Source organism: Nuphar pumila, chromosome 5 (assembly GCF_984573655.1).
Source record: "Nuphar pumila chromosome 5, dmNupPumi1.hap1.1, whole genome shotgun sequence".
Taxonomy (NCBI): domain Eukaryota; kingdom Viridiplantae; phylum Streptophyta; class Magnoliopsida; order Nymphaeales; family Nymphaeaceae; genus Nuphar; species Nuphar pumila.
Window position 1 is genome coordinate 91979771 of NC_143253.1, and position 19064 is coordinate 91998834.

The following is a 19064-nucleotide window of genomic DNA, read 5'->3' on the forward strand; positions in this document are numbered from 1 at the left end:
ATGACCTTAATCATTTCCTAACGTCGATTACGTGATCTTGTTGACTGCATAAATCGCATGTGTTCTGTGATTTTCATTAAAAAATGATGAGTTATATTGCGATTTGTGAACAATATTACTCGTGCCAATTAGACATCTATTGCGATTTTCATTTAAAAACGATGAGTTATATTGCGATTTTTATTCAATCGTCACGTTACGACAATTACTTATAGAATTACGTTACGACAATTACTTATAGAATTACAACAAATAACTATTGTGATTTCTGAGCATCAGACTTTTTGTGTCATGTTGACTGTTATCATTTACGATGTCAGAACTTGTTCAATTATTGTTCACGTCATACATCGCAAATCCTTTTTGCAAATTTCTATCAAGGCGGAGACAAATACAACGGTTGTTGAACAGAAATGATCTATTATATCGATGCTGACCTTAATCATTTCCTAACATCGATTATGTGACCTTGTTGACCGCATAAATCGCATGTGTTGTGCGATTTTCATTCAAAAATGATGAGTTATATTGTGATTTGTGAATAATATTACTCGTGCCAATCAGACATCTATTGTGATTTTCATTGCGATTTTCATTAAAAAACGATGAGTTATATTGCGAGTTATATTGCGATTTTCATTCAATCAAGGAGGTTAGGCAATGCCACGATTTCTGAACAACAGACATCTATTTTTTATTACAGTTTATTTATTTACGAGATCCATAGACAAAACATGTCTGTTAGATGTAATAAAAAAGAATTAAACAATAAAAGAATGTCACGTTACGACAATTACTTATACAATTACAACAAATACCTATCGTGATAAAAAAGAATACTTTGGGTTTATTCCGTGGCACTTGACGAATCAGATGAAATATGATAGACTCGTCTCTTTCTTTTTCTTGGTGGACTGTCTATCCTGGGTGGCCTCTTGGTTGCATTCATCTTATTAAAAAAACTGATCATCATCTCTACCACTGAGTTCAATTGTCTCCCCATATTGCTTACATCTGTCCTTAATTTTTTATTCTCCCTCTCCATCGGTTCGAACCTTGCGGCGAAGACAACATTCTCTTTTGTAGCAAGTGTTCGCTCTTCATCGCGATTTGTTACTGAGAGAATTGTTGTTGTAACCGGAGAGAGACGACGGACGGGTTGTAGATGCTGGGATGCAACATAAAAGGGGGCAGTTGGGAGGCATGGGTTCCCAATTTTCTCAATCTCCAGATTTTGCCACATAGGTTCCCAATACCTTTGAAAATATAAGGGATCAAATTGTTGTCCTTTATAATCATACGATACGGCACGGACACCACCTGTGTTCCAAATTAATAATTCATCTCTGTAGCGTTCGCGCCAATTCACGTTTCTACCCCCACCACTATTCATCTTCCTTCTCACTTCCAAAGGCTTATTTGGGATAGACTGCCCCAAGCCAGATTGTAGGAGAACTCGACTACCATGCTGCAACTCGGCTTCATAATTGCAAAACAGCCACAAATCGTGGTCAGCCAATCTAGCAGCCTCTACAACAACGTCTTGGTCATCATCCTCCCCATCTCCATATGGTCTCCACAAAACCTATACATTGGTAATTCTTTTTAATAACGAGTGACAAATATATTATAATTTACTTAAGAATGATATGGCGACAACGATATGTACTACGGAAGACAAAATCCTACAGCGATGACTACTTAAGAATGCTAAACATTACAACGATTTATAATACTGAATGATAAATGCTGACCCGATTGTAAACAATTTTATAAAGTTTACCTCATTTAGTTGCAGCCCATCTAAAATGGACTTAGCATTATGAACTATGACGTTTATTCTAGCCCAGTGACCGATTTTTGGAAAACCACAAATCGCAGGGCCACAATGTTGACGCCATGGGATAATATGTTCCCATGCCCAAGCCTAACAAAAACAATATATTAGTAACACTGTACCTTCAATGAGCTTAGTCTACAATTATTAAGTATGTAATAAACAAATACCTGAACAAATGGCCAAAATCTCTCAACTGTTTTCGTACCCTTACTCATACGGTAAAGTTGACTGTACAAGTGTGCGAGCATAGTGGCATCCCATGCATAGTTGTCGACTTCGTCTAAGTCTTCCAGGTACTGCAGCCACATGTAACTTATTCTCGAACCAGAACAATCGGAAAATAAAGTAAGACCAAAAAAATAAAGAATGAAGCCGCGCAACTCTTGGTCAGCTATTTCAGATGCACAAGTAGCGGAGCGGCCTTCTCATTTATTACGAAAAGATGAGACTTTCATTGATGTGGAATTGATTCCACGAGAAATACATTGACTCCATTTGTCCATCGACATTCCTATAAGGACTGTGCATTTTTCCCTTGCATTATAGTTTGAATGTCGTAATAGGACAGCACTGCCATCACACTTAAGGTCAGTGATCCTCGTCACATCTTCTAGAGTCATGGTGATCTCAAAAGAATCAAACTGAAATGTGTTTGTCTTATCATTCCACTTATTTACCAGGTGGGTCATGGTATTCCAACAAGTTTCAAAATATTGCTGGTTCAAAAGGCCACCGAAGTGCATATTTCGTAATCGGTCTTATATACACTCAGTTGACCATACTACGACAGAACTAAAGCCATTGACACCGACCTCCGAGCTGTTCACCTGGTGCTCTACTTCTCCTATGACCTCCCTGTAACACAAAATAACATATTATTCCTACCAATTGTAAATTAGTACCATTTGTACTTATAAATAATATTCTACTAATCGCTATAAATAATATTGGTTGCACACACACTATCACAGTAATCGCTATACATATTAATACCTAACACAGTAATCGCTATACTAAAATCGCTAAACATATTATTAAATCTTTACAGACAGGACGGATTTATTTACCTTGGTCGCACTTTTCTCCTGTTCAACCAATTCCTCCAACCTAGGCCTTTTTGGTTGGTCCACTGCCTTTCCCTTTCCTTCTCCTTCGGTCGCCTTTCTTTCTCTTCCTTATGTTGTTTCCTTCTTTCCTCCACTTCCTCCTCCTGCTTCTTCCTTTCTCTTTTCTTTTCTTCCTCCTCCTCCTTCTCCTTCCTTTGCCTTTCCTTCTTTTCCTCATCCTCCTTCTCCTTCCTTTGCATTTCCTTCCCTTCCTCAAACTCCTTCTCCCTCCTTCGCCTTTCCTTTTCTTCCTCATCCTGAAGCTTATTTCGTTCCTTCTCTTCCTCCTCCTTATTCAATTGCCTTTGCCTCTCCTCCGCCTCCTTCAGTAGCTTTACCCTGTTTCGCATTGCTATATGCTCCAACAACAGCTTCCGCATTTCCGTCTTAGCATTCTCCCTTAGATTGTTCAATTCCCTTTCCCTCTCCTCTTCATTCTTTTTTTGCCTTTCCCTCTCCTCTGCCTTCTTCATTTGCCTTTTCTTTTCATTCTCCTCCTTATTTCTTTGCTTTGCCTTCTCTTGGTCATCCTTCTTCTGCATCTTTAGTTCTTCGACATTCTTCCTTTGGTCCGCAACCTCGATATCTGATGGATAATCCTCCGTATAATACAATTCCAATGCTTTTTCCCTGTCTTTATCATTCTCAATCTTAAGTATATTTTGGTACCTTTCAAAAACCTTAGATAGATGGGACTGGCGGATCACTTCTCTAATACACAACTCATAGAATGACGAAGTATTTCTTCTCTGTTGAGCCACACACATTGCTAACCTACACAACACATTAAACGATCATCATGATTACAAATCGTCGTAATATTTGGCTTCATAAGTACACATCGTTGTAAGATTTAGCAAACTTATGTACAAATCGAGGTATCTTAATAAACACATATCGCTATTGCTTTGAATGTATAAATTGTCGCCGATTCAAACTTACAAATCGTTGTATAAGAAGCAACCTTCAGACTGCATAACGAAACCTTACACGAAACTCACCAAAACGATAGGATTTTTGGATATTCCAACTATAGAGTAAGAAACAGTAAGAACGTATATGCAACAGATGGTGGCAACGATGCTGCGACTGCGCGTAAGACGGAAACAGATGCTCTGGCGGTAGCAGAGCAAAGGAAAGGATGCTCTGGCGACAACAAAAGAAGGCAACGGATGATCCGGCGACAACAAATGAAGGCAAAGTATGCTCCGGTAGAGTTTTCTGCTTAGGGCGAGAATGGATTGTTTTGAACTATTTAAATCCTACAACATATAGCTTGCTATATACGCAAACTTTGCTGGAAATTTTGGCGCGATAACGATGGAGGGCAGTTTTGACCTTTTCACGAACCACCAACTCAGTTTTCTAGATGGAGGGCATTTATGTCTGTTCCAGGAAGAGGAAGAGAATGGCAGTAAAGGGTACTTAAGTCTTTGCGACGGCACCAAATTACGATGCTATGTGATGCGGACACACATGGGGATACTAGCCGGTCTGCATCTTATACGTGGCGCTTTTTGGGAACCCCCGAACATGAGATGGAGCTACCGACCCTGTTCGGGGGGGTAACATATAACCTGCTTCGCTCATTTTATGACCTTGCGGCCAAGTAACTTCAAACCAAGCTTTCTTCAATAAATTTTGCGGTGTGTCAACTAGCAATTTATACCTTTCCTGCATTTTGAGTAGCAAAACTCGTTACTTCCACTGGAGAAGTAAGTTTTGAAAGAGAAGCCATGTGAAATATACATAGGTTTTGGCCTGAGAGAATTACACAGAATAGCTGAAAGTGTTCTTGAATAGTGGGAGTTGTCGTTCTCATTTGCATCTGACGTGAACTTAGTATGGGTACACACTTGGAGTTCTTGCATATACTGGTGCAATTATTCATCATGAATAGGAGTTTAAAGCTTTTTATTGTTTACAAATGACTGTGAAATGCAGTCACTTGGATTCATTGAACCATGTGCTCCCTCACTGATTTCTTCATCGACATGTGGCCAATTCTGAACTTGACATGTATCTGTTAATTCATTGAGCATGAATGAGTCATCAAATTGTTGATTTTGACCACTTTCAGTCGAACCGTGATTAAGAGATGCCACCTTTCTTATGACCACATGTGATACATTAACCACATTAGTTTCAAAATCAGTTTGTTCTTTGGGTGCATGAGAATTAAGTGGATATGGTAAAAAAAATTCTTAGTTCAAAGTGAACAGGTGAATTCTTTGCTATCTGCATAATGAGCATCACAAAGCCAGATGTGACGACTTTCTGTGAATGTTCTTCCAGGCATTATGTGGAGGAAAATGTTGCAAATATGAGGATTATGCAAAATGACAATACAAAAATATCTTTGATAGAGCACAATTAACAAGAGCACACACACATGCAAACATAAGATTCAACAACAGATCCATTACACGATGCTGCATATACTGTATTTTAGATAATTTATTATTACATTTAGTACAATTGCAGGTATAAAATGCTAGATACTACATTCGTAATGTTAGAGATTAATGTTCATCAGATGCTTGTTAGTGTAAATCATATCATTCACAGTACAGATATAAGACAATATTTTACCAAATACATTAAAATGAATACTATGGCTTAAAGCCACCATCCAACTCAAAGATGACCCATGATAAAATGCAGATGTTGATAGAAATGACACATCCTTATTGGCTATGAGATGTTACAATTTTTAACAAAAGTGCTCATCCATGATGCCTCAAATACATTTCCAAGATTGAATAAAAGGTTTACAATCACACATCAAAGTGTTGTGAGCCATGTGTAACTAGACACAAGAAGAATGAGATAGTATTTTTCACGAAATATACGCACGTTCACCTCAAAAATATATATGAATGAGCAATATCAAGTCTCAAATGTGACAAATCTGTCCCGCTCTAAGGCAGGCTATTGCCTATTGTGGGATGGGTTTGGACCTCTTACTCTGGCCTAGTGTTCATGTCATTTGAGCAGAGCAATCAATTACAGTAGCACCATCATCTACAACTTGCTGATAGGAATGATCTGTGCTTCCAGCAAAGACTCCACTAGCACCATTGTCTGTTATAACCAAAGGCTTTCCTGAAAACTATTACCACATTTGTCAAATTAGAATACCCATTCCTACTACATTATAAACTTTTTCATGTGCCCCATGTGTGCATACAGACAGTCACATGACAAAACAGACAACCATACGCATGAGATATAGAATGAGTAGCTTACCCTTGCTAGATGATGTGTTGTTCCTGTTCATGCAAGCTACAATGGTGAAAACAGAAGCATGTTAAGATCAATATCATAGATTAAGATTTATAACAAGCAATTAACACCCATCTCAGATTTCCAGATAAAGAAACAACACTCTTGCAAAACCCATGCCCTATTTTTTCCTTCCAACTGCAACATCATCTTCAGCAGCCTTCAGATGGACAATACAATGGAACAATTAAGATCCACACTCCATGATCCACCAAGTAATTTCCTAACTTGTCTTAGTTGATAAAAAACACAACATTTTTCAAGGAGACAGCTGCAAAGCACAAAAACACAAAATGAACTTTCTAATCAACTAAATAAGATAAAACAAAAAAATTAGAAAGATCATGTAAAGCCAATCTACCACTAACCCATGTTGCGATGGATCAAACTACTGAATTTCAAACAAACATCATCTAAAAATCATAAAGATGTGATTAGAAAACAATGGGCATCCACGATCAATAGCCAGATCCACCGTAGTTCTTTTCTTGATCTCTCAGTTCTAACAAAGATAATTATAAAAGGTTGTTTTTCAAACTAATGGCTGAACAAAAGAGAAGAAAGGTTTGCATTCCTATACTTGTAAATTGATCTGAGACCAGTTGGAACCTCAGGGATTTTCTGTATAGATCCATTTCATATATTATCTTGTTTTTCAGAGATGGAGACCAAAGACCCATCTCAGTCCAGTCATGAAGAAGGTGTTTGTTAACCACTATATATTCACCACTGCAAAACAAATCGTATGTTATCAGATGAATACATCCTTCAAAATTTAGCAGAATGAAAAAAAATACAAACTGCCTCTAAATAGCACCTTAACACCCTATTTTTAAATTTTATATATAGCAAATACATATATGAATAAGAAATAAAAATCAAAACAAGATGACACTAGCATTTATCAGAACATTGGTTTTATATGACACTAGCATTGCACTTGACAGACTGAATCCCAGAGATGAAGATGAAGGGTGATTAGGTGTAGCAGTACATTAAAAGTGTGAAATCACATTGCACCTGATCCTTTACTTTTTTTTTTAAAGAAAAATGAAAACATTTTATTTATCAGAGACATGAATAACAAAGTCCTCAAGTTACAGATTAGAATATTGGGTCGAAGAACTGTCAGCCACTATAACCTACCAAGGATTAAAGAAAAATGTTTCTCATCCAGATTAGGTTATGTCTAGGTCAGTTTGCTTGTGCTAGAAGCAAGACGTCAGATAAGATCTGCACAAGCAGAACATTTGGTGGGCTTTCTTTTTCATCAAAGGTCCTCACACATTACGCTCCTTCCAAATAGCCCAGCAAGATACAAGCAGCCAAGCACGCCAAAAGAACAGTCAGCCAGACCCCTTTGGAATGAATGACTGGTTCAAAAGTAGGTCTCGATTCCTCACTAATAGAGATTGTCATTTGTAGTCATGAACCCCTAAAGATGTGCTGGAAATAGGTGCAAGCCCAAAACAGGTGGCAGGCTGTTTCAGGCAGTCTTTCAAAGACAGCAAAGCCTACTAAAGCGAAGCCCCAACATGCAAGATTGTCCTGCGTGAGAACACCATCTGAAGCCACTAGCCAAACAAAACACTTGCATCGGGGAGACGCACCAGCCGACCAAAGCAACCCCTTTGAAAATGGGTCAGCCCCAATGCAGCCAAACACGAGACTGTAAGAGGAGATGGAGAACTCAACTGATGTTGAATGAAGCCAGGAGCATCAAAACTCATCATTACCTGGTGGAGCAATACAAGTTCTTAAACCATTCTCCAAATTGGTGATCTTTGGCAGGGAAGAGCGAGTAGCTTCCCATTTCAAAGGCGTGCCCAACAATTTGTATTTATTTCTGAAATATAATGTAAGATTTTCATCCCCACGACAAATTTGCCACCAGCATTTAGAAATCAAAGCATGAATAGAGAGAGAGAGGAAGAGACGGATTACCTAGGTTTGAAGAATAGAGAGAGGAAGATGGATTACCAGGGGACGATGTTTGTTTCTGTGAAAAGGAAAAGAAAATGAAAATTCAAGGGGTTTCCCCCTTTTTTTCATGAGAAAAGATGTTGGAATCCTACCTCTTCACTGCCCGCCGTAGATCGTCAGAATTTTACCGGTAGTGGGCTCGCAGTGGCTGATTATGAAAGACGAAAAGGTGAGAGAAGGGGTAAACGAGAGGAAAGAAGATGAAAAACGAGATAGAAGGGTTTGGGGGTAATTAGAGAGAGAAAGAGAGAGAGAGGGAGAAATTCGTGCTCCATTTTTATCGAAAAATAGCAACGAAATTAGCGTCAGAAAAAATCCGTCTCTAATTAGATTCGCGACGGAAAAAATTCCATCACTAAGTTGCGACAGAGTTTGAGACATAATTTTTCAGTTGTGAATTCGTCACTAATTAGCGATGGATTCACGATGAAATTTGTTTTGTCGCTAATTTCGTAAATATTTCGCATTTTAGCGATGTATAGTTTTCTCTCACTAATCCGTTGCAAATTTGCGACGAAAAAAATCCATCGCAAAATTCCGTCGCTAATTAGTGTTTTCTTGTAGTGTGATGATGCATCTGTATGTCTGGAAGTAGTCAACATCTAAGTGAGAATATGGGCTAATCCAGGCCACAGTTGGACGACAAGGATCTAATGTTGGCAATGACATTGCCTTGATTTGAGTGGGACCCACATTCAATTGTTGCAGGGTCTACACAACATTGCCACGATGAAGTTGCTTGCGACATTGCTGGTGTTTGGATCACATAACATGGGAAAGCTTTCTAGATTCCACCGAGATCTAAACTTAAGATCTCACAGAATAGATCATGAATCGAGGTTTACAGCATTATAAATTTTCAAACCCCAAACGCTTTAGTGCTTGCACTGCACATCAGCCCTTGCCAATGTTGTTAAAATCGGTCTGAATCCAATCGGAATGGAATTAATGGTTTCATTTCAAAGATGACTTTTTTTTCACTTAATTATTTAAAAAAAAACTAAGTGATGAGACAATGAGTTTTTGAAAGGGAGCTGAATCATTCGACCCGGTACCGTTTGGGCAATTTTAGCAACACCATTACTCTGCATTCCTTTTTTTATTCGTGTCCTGTCACTCAATGTTTGTAAGCATCGACTGCGCTGCGAGAGAAGGTTACACTAGTACTAGAGGGATCCAATTGACGACCTTACTTCAAGATGGGAGAAACCCGAGGGTGGTTCACATCGAAGAGTCTTATCCACAACTCTGGGGGACACTCCGACTCTTCACCTCCCGGAAGAAGAACTGCTACGTCATCCCCGGCGTGACGCCTGACAACAAGTACCTGGTGAGCAAAGCAGGTTATATGTTCCCCCCCCCCCCCGAACAGGGCAGTTAGCTACATCTCATGTTCGGGGGTCCCAAAGAGCACCACGTATGTAAGAATGTGCGTCTCGTATCCCCATGTTTGTCAACATTAATTAGCGTTGGAGTTTGATGCGATTGCAAAGACTTAAGTATCCTCTCCTCCATTGGTGTCAAAAAAATGACGATTCTTGAAAAGGAGTGGTTGTAAAGACTTAAGTGCCCCGAAGATGATTATTTAAGACCCAGTCTCTGCACTGCAGGATTATCTGAGAAAGAAATCTCCCCTGGAGGAGGCCATGAACATCAACCCTCTCACTCTCTCTCCCTTCTATTTCTGCTTCTATGCACATCTAACAGAAGATCTTACATTGCTCCATCAAGCACCGACTGGTCTGCACATTGACTGTTGTGGAGCCTGATTCAGAGTTTTTACCCTTACAGGAGGAGGGTTTGGGGGCTTATCTCAGCGTGGGTAGCATCATTCAACTAAATGAGTTGTAGATCCTGATTCAGAGTTTTTACCCTTACAGGAGAGGGGTCTGGGGGTTCCTCCCAACGTGGGTAGCATCATTCAACTTGAAGAGTTGTGGAGTCTGATTCAAAGTTTTTACCCTTACAGAAAAGGGGGGTCTGAGGGCTCCTCCCAGCGTGGGTAGCATCATTCAACTTGAAGAGTTGTGGAGTATGATTCAGAGTTTTTACCCTTACAGAAGGGGGGTCTGAGGGCTCTTCCCAGCGTGGGTAGCATCATTCAACTTGATTAGTTATGGAGTCTAATTCAGAGTTTTTACCCTTATAGGAGGAGGGCTTGGGGGCTCCTCCCAACGTGGATAGCATCGTTCAACTTGAAGAGTTGTGGAGTCTGATTCAGAGTTTTTGCCCTTACAGGAGAAGGGTTTGGGGGCTCCTCCCAGCGTGGGTAGCATCGTTCAACTTGATTCATTGTGGAGCCAGATTTAGAGTTTTTTCCCTTACAGGAGGGGGGTTCGGGGGTTCCCCCGGCACGGATCCCATTTTTTTTGGGGCCTTCCAATACTAGGGATCCGCACCGGGGGGGAGCCCCCGGACCACCCTCCTGTAAGGGCAAAAACTCTAAATCAAGCTCCACAACGAATTAAGTTGAATGATGCTACCCACGCTGGGAGGAGCCCCCAAACCCTTCTCCTGTAAGGGCAAAAACTCTGAATCAGACTCCACAACTCTTCAAGTTGAACGATGCTACAGTCAGTGTGCAGGTCAGTCGGTGTTTGATGGAGCAATGTAGGATCGTCTATTGGATGTGCACAGAAGTAGAGAGAGAAGGGAGAGAGAGTGAGAGGGTTGATGTTCATGGCATTCTCCAGGGAGAACTCTTTGCCTCCCTTGATTTCTTCTCTAGAGAGAGAGGGAGGGTTTTACAGTGTTTTACGGAGAAAGAAGAAAAAGACTTTAAAGAGTCAACGTCATCCTCGACTTTCTGGATAGAGGACATGTTTGTCCTTTTTTTGAATGGAGAAAGAAGAAGAAGACTTTGAAGAGTCAACATCATCCTCGACTTTCTGGATGGAGGACATGTTTGTCCTTTTTTTGAACGAAGAAAGAAGAAGAAGACTTTGAAGAGTCAACATCATCCTCGACTTTCTGGATGGAGGACATGTTTGTCCTTTTTTTGAACTGTTTGTTTTTTCTTTTTTGAATGAAGGACATTTTTGTCATTTTCTCAAACCATCACTTTATGAGAAGAATAGCAAGAAAGGGTACTTAAGTCTTTGCAACAACACTAGAGTCTGATGCAAAGTTATATCAACATACACGGGAATACGAGCTCCATGTGCTTTTATACGTGGTGCTCATTCAAAGCCCCAAACACAGACGTGGGATTCAGTGAATCATCCGGGGGAACATACACCACCCTCTCGTGAGCGAAGCAGGTTATACGACAACTACGACGACAAGTCTTCGCCACTGACGTTCGGCCTTCAGTTCGATGGCAACCGCTAGGCCAACGTCATGACCTCCCTCACGGGCTCCTTCTATTATGAAGTGACGTACGCAGTGAAGGGAGAGAGCATCAGCGTGTGCCTTGCTCAGACGAAGCCTGATCACATACCCTTCATCACTTCCCTTAAGGTCCGAATCATTGACTCAAAGATATACGAGATGCAGAGCACAGAAGATGCCATATTTACTCTCTAAAGGACCAAAGCAGGTTATATGTTCCCCCCCCAAACAGGGCCGGTACTGAGATCTCATGTTCGGGGGTTCCAAATAGCGCCACGTATAAGATGCAGACCGGCATGTATCCCCATGTGTGTCCACATCATATTGCATCGTAATTTGATGCCGCAGCAAAGACTTAAGTACCCTTTACCGCCATTCGCTTCCTCTTCCTCGAACGGACATAAATGCCCTCCTTCTAGAAAACTGAATCGTCGGTTCTTAAAAAGGACAAAAATGCCCTTCATCGTTATCACGCCAAAACATTCCGCAAAGTTTGCGTATGCAGCAAGCTGTATGTTGTAGGATTTAAATAGTTCAAAACAATCCATTCTCGCCCAAAGCAGAAAACTCTACAGGAGCATTCTTTGCTTTCATCTGTGTACAACGGAGCATCCTTTCCTTTGTTCCAGAGCATCCGTTGCCACCTTCTGTTGTGTATTAATTGTTACTGTTGCTTACTCTATAGTTGGAATATCCAAAATCCTATCATTTTGGTGAGTTTCGTGTAAGGTTTCGTTATTCAATCTGTAGGTTTCTTCTTATACAATGACTTATAAGTTTGAGAAATCTTACAAAGATGTGTACTTATGAACCCAAATGTTGCGATGATTTGTAATCATGATGATCATTTAATTTGTTGTGCAGGTTAGCAATGTCTGCGCCTCATCAGAGAAGAGATGCCCCGTCGTTCTATGGTTTGTGTATTAGAGAAGTGATCTGTCAGTCTCAACTATCCAAGGTTCTTGAGAGGTACCAAAATATACTTAACATTGAGAACGACGAAGACAGGGAGAAAGCCTTGGAATTGTATTATGCGGATGATTATCCCTCAGATATCGAGGTTGCGGACCAAAGGAAGAATGCTGAAGAACGAAAGATGCAGAAGAAGGATGACGAAGAGAAGGCAAAGCAAAGAAATACGGAGGAGAATGAAAAGAGAAGGCGGAGGAAGATGGTAGAGCTTAGGGAAAGGCAAAGAAAGAATGAGGAGGAGAGGGAAAGGTATTTTTATCAGGTAATGATGGAGGCTAGGGCAAAATTGGATAAGGGGATCTTGGAGAACAAAGCAAGGCAAAATAAGGCAAGGCGAAATAAGGAAAAGCTACTGAAGGAGGCGGAAGAGAGGCAAAGACAAATGAATAAGGAGGAATTGCAACGGAAGGAGAAGGAGGATGAGGAGAAGAAGGAAACGCAACGGAAGGAGAAGGAGGAGTAGGAACAAAAGGAAAGAGAAAGGAAGAAGCAGGAGGAAGAAGTGTTGGAAAGAAGAAAACACTATTTGGAAGAGGAAGAAAGGTGGCGGAAGGAGAAGGAGGAGGAGGAACAGAAGGAAAGGGAAAAGAAAAAGCAGGAGGAAGAAAGGCGGAAGAAAGACGGCGGAAGGAGGAGGAGGAGGAAGAAAGGCGGCGGAAAGAGAAGGAGGAGGAGGAAGAAAAGGAAAGTGAAAGGAAGAAGCAGGTGGAAGAAAGGCGGCAGGAGGAAGAAAGGCGCTGAAAGGAGAAGGAGAAGGAAGAAGAAATGCGGCGGAAGGCGAAGGAGGAGGAGGAAGAAAAGGAAAGAGAAAGGAAGAAGGAGGAGGAAGTGCGACAGAAGGAGGAGGACGAGAAAAAGGAGAGAGAAAGGAAGGAGGAGGCGAAAAAAGAGAGAGAAAGGAAGGAGAAAGGCGAGAGAAAGGAAGAAGGAGGAGGCGAGAAAGGCGAGAGAAAGGAAGGAGAAGGAGGAGAGAAAGCAGAGAGAAAAGAAAGAGAGGGAGGAGGAGCGAAAGCAGAGAAAAAGGAAGGAGATGGAGGACGAGGAAAGGAAGGAGAGAGAAAGGAAGGAGAGGGAGCACGAGAAAAGGAAAGAGAGAATAAGGAAGGAGAAGGAGGATGAGGAAAGGAAGGAGAGAGAAAGGAAGGAGAAGAAGCTCGAGAAAAGGAAGGAGAGAATAATGAAGGAGAAGAAGGACGAGGAAAGGAAGGAGAGAGAAAGGAAGGCGATGGTGGAGCCGGTAGTGAAGGAAAGGGAAAGGCAGTTGGAGGCAGTGGACCCACCAGAAAGGCCTAGGTTGGAGGGAGAACAGGAGAACAGAGTGACCAAGGTAAATAAATCCGGCCTGTCTTTGAAGATTTAATCATATGTTTAGCGATTTTGGTACAACGATTACTGTGTTAGGTATTAATATCTATAGCGATTACTGCGATAGTCTGTGCGCAACCAATATTATTTATAGCGGTTAGTAGAATAGTATTTATAAGTACAAATGGAACTAATTGACAATTGGTATGAATAATATGTTATTTTTTGTTACAGAGAGGTCAAAGGAGAAGGAGAGCACCTACTGAAAAGCTCGGAGGCCGGTGTCAATGGCCTGTAGTTCTGTCATGGTATGGTCAGCTGAGTGCATATCAGAAGGACCGATTACGAAATATGCACTTCGATGCCCTTTTGGACCAGCAATATTTTGAAACTTGCTGGAATACCATGACCTACCTGGTAAATAAGTGGAATGATAAGACTAACACATTCCAGTTTGATTCTTTTGAGATGACCATGACTCTAGAAGATGTGGCGAGAATCACTGGCCTTAAGTGCGATGGCAGTGCTGGCCTATTACGGCATTCAAACTATAGCGCAAGGGAAGAATGCACGGCCCTTTTGGAAATATCGATAGACGAATGGAGTCAATGTATTTCTGGTGGAATGAATTCCACATCAATGAAAGTGTCATTTATCCGTAATAAATGGGAAGGTCGCTCCACTACTTGTGCATCTGAAACAACTGACCAAGAGTTGCGCGGCTTCCTTCTTTATTTTTTTGCTCTTACATTATTTTCTGATTGTTCTGGTTCGAGAATAAGTTTCATGTGGCTGCAGTACCTGGCAGACTTAGACGAAGTCGACAACTATGCTGGGGTGCCGCTATGCTCGCACACTTGTACAGTCAACTCTACCGTGCGAGTAATGGTACGAAAACAGTTGGAGGATTTTGGCCATTTGTTCAGGTATTTGTTGATTGCATAGTTACTAATTATAGACTAATTTCATTGAAGGTTGTAGTGTTACTAATAATATTGTTTTTGCTAGGCTTGGGCGTGGGAACATATTATCCCATTGCATCCACGTGCTGCCCCTGCGAGTTGTGGTTTTCCAAAGATCAGTCGGTGGGCTAGAATAAACGTCATAGTGCATAATGCTAAGTCCATTTTAGATGGGCTGCAACTGAATGAGGTAAACGTTCTAAAATTGTTTACTTATCATTGAGTATTATAAATCATTGTAATGTTTAGCATTCTTAAGTAATCATCGTTGCAGGAATGTTTTTCGTAGTACATATTGTTGTCGCCATATCATGCTTAAGTAAATTGTAATATATTTGTCACTCGTTATTAAAAAGAATTAGCAATGTACAGGTTTTGTGGAGACCTTATGGAGATGGGGAGGCTGATGACCAAGACGTTGTTGCAGAGGCTGCTAGATTGTCTGATCGTGATTTGTGGCTGTTTTGCAATTATGAAGTCGAGTTGCAGCATGGTAGTTGAGTTCTTCTACAATCTGGCTTAGGGAAGTCCATACCAAATATGCCTTTGGAAGTGAGAAGGAAGTTGAATAGTGGTGGGTGCAGGAACGTGGATTGGCGCAAACTCTACAGGGATGAATTATTCATTTGGAACTCGGGTGGTGTCTCTGCCATATCGTATGATTCTAACGGACGACAATTTGATCCCTTCTATTTCGAACACTATTGAGAACCAATGCGTCGAAATCTGTCGATTGATAAAATTGGGAACCCATGCATCCCAACTGCCTCCTCTCATGTTGCATCCCAACCTCTACAACCAAAACGTCGTCTCTCTTCTGTTACAACAACGATTCCCTCACCAACAAAGCGTGATGAGGAGCGAACAATTGCTACAAAAGAGCACATTGACTCTGCCTCAAGGTTCGATCTTATGGAGAGGGAGAATAAGAAATTAAGGACAGAAGTTAGCAATATGGGGATACAATTGAACTCAGTTGTGCATATGATGACCAACTTTTTTAGTATGATGCACGCAACCCAGAGGCCACCCAGGATAGAGGGTCCACCAATAAAAACAAAGAGACAAGTGTATGATATTTCATCTGATTCATCAAGTGCCTAGTAATAAACCCTGGGCATTCTTTTTTATCACGATAGCTATTTGTTGTAATTGTATAATTAATTGTCGTAACTTTACATTCTTTTATTGTTTAATTCTTTATTATTACATGTAAAAGACACGTTTCGTCTGTGGATCTCGTAAATAAATAAATTTTAATCAAAAATAGATGTTTGTTCTTCAGAATGCGTGGCATTGAATTGAATAAGGTCGCCATCATTATGATAGAGCATTTCTGCTCAGCAATCGCTGTATTTGTCTGAACAATAATTTAACGAGTTCTGACGTCGTAATTGACATCATTGAATAGCGATCAAAGAAGATTGATGCGACAAAATCGCTACTGATGATCATAAGTAAACTGTAAGTAGATTGCAATCACGCAGTAGTATGCCGGCCAGCCAAAATCGGTACTATATTATTCTCTGCCAGAAGTCGCTCATTTACAAGGATTTCAATTCATGAGGTCAACAACGCAAACGGCAATGGCTTGTCCCTTTGCAAACGTTGTAAGTCAACAAGGATTTGCGGTGTTAAATGATACTAGTATAAAGCGACAATGAACGTTTTTAAAAAACCGACAACGGCTACGATATTTGGCATGAATATATCGCTATATCCATGTTTGATAATCAATTGAGTAATCGTCAAAGATTATTCATACCTGGAAAACGGGTTTGTTCGGGTCGGGTAAATCTCCCATTCAACCATTGTTATAATATGAAGTCGAAACGACAGTTTTTTAATTATTTAAAACCCAATCATTTAAGTTGCGGGTTGTCTTCGATAAAGGGCGGTATTCGAAATGACGGTTTTGAATTATTTAAAATGAAATCATATAATTAGCGGGTTTTTTTCGAAAAAGGGCGGCATGGGAAAATACGTAAGCTATCACCACACGAGATTCCTGTCCAACTGACAGCACAATCGCTTTCCCGCGATAACCACAACTGGCTATGCAGTGATTACGAAGTCTACTTACGCAGCTCCAAGCGATTGCGAGAAATCGAACCTTACATTTCAACGACGCCATTCCTGGACGAAGAAAGATCAACCATGGAACAAAGGAATTCCGGTCAATGAACCTCTTCGTCTGTTACAGCGTGAGCATTGTTCGCTTTAACAGTGGAAGTGCAAGTGTGAGTGGTACTCCTTAATTTTTCACAATCGCTTTTGAGTTCTTAACGTGGTATCGTTCAGATCCCTTTGGTTTTTATCAACAAACGTTGATTATCGCTTTATACTAGTATTGTTTAACATCGCAACTCGGTGTCGACTAACACCGTTTACAAAGGCCGAGTATTACAGAACAAATCGCTTTCCGCAATAAACACAACTCGCTATGCAGCGAATATGTAGTCGAATTACGCAATTCCAATCGATGGCCATAAATTTTGGATTTGTCGTACATTATTCATTGATCATGTTGGTTGAGCAGTAGATCTTTTGGGTCATAAATAGTCGCACAAGTACTCGACGGTGTGATTATCTTCAACTTCGTGAATCAACAACAATCAAACCGACGGTTCCTTCATAAACCTGGACTCCCCCCCCCCGAACATAGAAAATTGTGGTTGGTGAGGCAGACGAAGACAACTACACGACCAACAATGGTGAATCATGCGTATATTGTCTTCACATCATCTCCATTTTCAACAAAATTCGTCTCTTTGAAGCCGTTATTTGCGATTTGTGTTGTGTACTATGTAATATAATTTCCATATCGTTCATTGCAATGTCCTTATTCATTTCAGTAGTACATCCACCGACGAAGTTGGGCGAAAACTTAGTCAATCACTCATGGAGGACATCAAACGAATGCGCAAAGAATTCTCAGAATGCAACATGATCAGTAATTTTGTTCCTATGAAACTTGTAGGAGTTGTCTATATATGTAAGCCATGTGTACATGCGTTAACAACACCATATTTGCTTCAAACAGACTATATCTGATTTCGTCAGTTATATTAAAAGCAACGCACCAAGCCAGACTATAAGCATCGTCAGCCCGTATTTCATGGTATATCGGTTGTATTTTACGTTGCTTTTGGTTATTGATTAAGTCTGATTGATTCGTATGTTAACCTTGTTGTTAGCAATGTTTCGGTATGCAGGCGATCTTACGTCGTTTGCCATATTCCAGTGGATTTAAAGACGGCCTACCTTATTGGGTTAACGGTAATCATTGCAAAGACCTTTTGTCAAGTGAAAAGGTAAGCAAACAAACCTAGAATGCAAGGTTACAACATGACAGTGCTAACAACATTTTTTCCATCCATTTGCAGATATTGATTCCTACACTCTGGCAATCAGAAAAGCATTGGGTCTTATACGTGATGGATTTACACGAAAAACAACTCTGGTGTTACAATTCTTTGAAAGTTGACAGTGGTTTACGGCTAGACATTTCCCATCTCGTAAGATTCCATCTTTATGAGTATCGTGTCCTATACTGGGGTCATGAATTTACTTTGGGTCGCATTATTCTTAGATCGGTTTCATCAAAGCCATTTTGGGAGTCGATGTTAGCGAGTGGATCTATCGCACGGCATACCATGCTCCATTACAAGATAATGGCATTGATTGCGGCGTAATTATAATGAAGTACATTGAAGCGATATACAATGGTGCAGAACCCCGTTTCGACGCTCTATGCCATTTCTTGTCCTATGTTATTAGTCATTAAATGCATGTCTATTGGTTCCACATTACAATTTGTTTTTGCAGGTTGATATACCTGGATTCTGTGAAGAACTCTGCCAAATATTGACGTCCTTCCTAATTGCGGAGGCGAAACTAGCAGAGTCACCACGAGGATGTAAAAGGCAGCGACCAGCAGTGCCCAACACGCATGATTGACAGTCGCAGAATTAGATAGCGATGTATGCAATGAACGAATCCTTGTAATGTTTGAAATAATAATAGTCAACATCGTTATGAAATGTTTGATGTGTAAACATCGCCTTATTGCTAACACGCACAGAATGAAAATCGCAGAAGAGACTCGAGATGAATGCGGTGAAGCCAAAAATGTCGATTTGTTGTTCACAAATGGTGGTCTAACGTCAGCTACACTACTACTACCATGAAATGTTGTGTAAGAATTTGTAAATTTTTTTAATTTCAAACGACTATTTACTTTAATTATGATATTGCATACATATGAAAAAAGTCTATATC

The 19064-nt window shown here is 40.5% G+C and overlaps 1 protein-coding gene across 1 annotated transcript in view; it reads left to right on the forward strand.

Moving 5' to 3' along the window:
- The window catches only part of LOC149837816 (putative LRR receptor-like serine/threonine-protein kinase At1g05700), a 143467-nt gene extending 124724 nt beyond the window's left edge, over nucleotides 1-18743 (forward strand). Inside the window, exons 5-6 of the mRNA XM_090008133.1 lie at nucleotides 16871-17023; nucleotides 18612-18743. Of these exons, the coding sequence (XP_089864259.1) occupies nucleotides 16871-17023; nucleotides 18612-18743 (285 nt within the window). The remainder of the gene's footprint in view (nucleotides 1-16870; nucleotides 17024-18611) is intronic.
- Nucleotides 18744-19064: the final 321 nt, after the last annotated feature.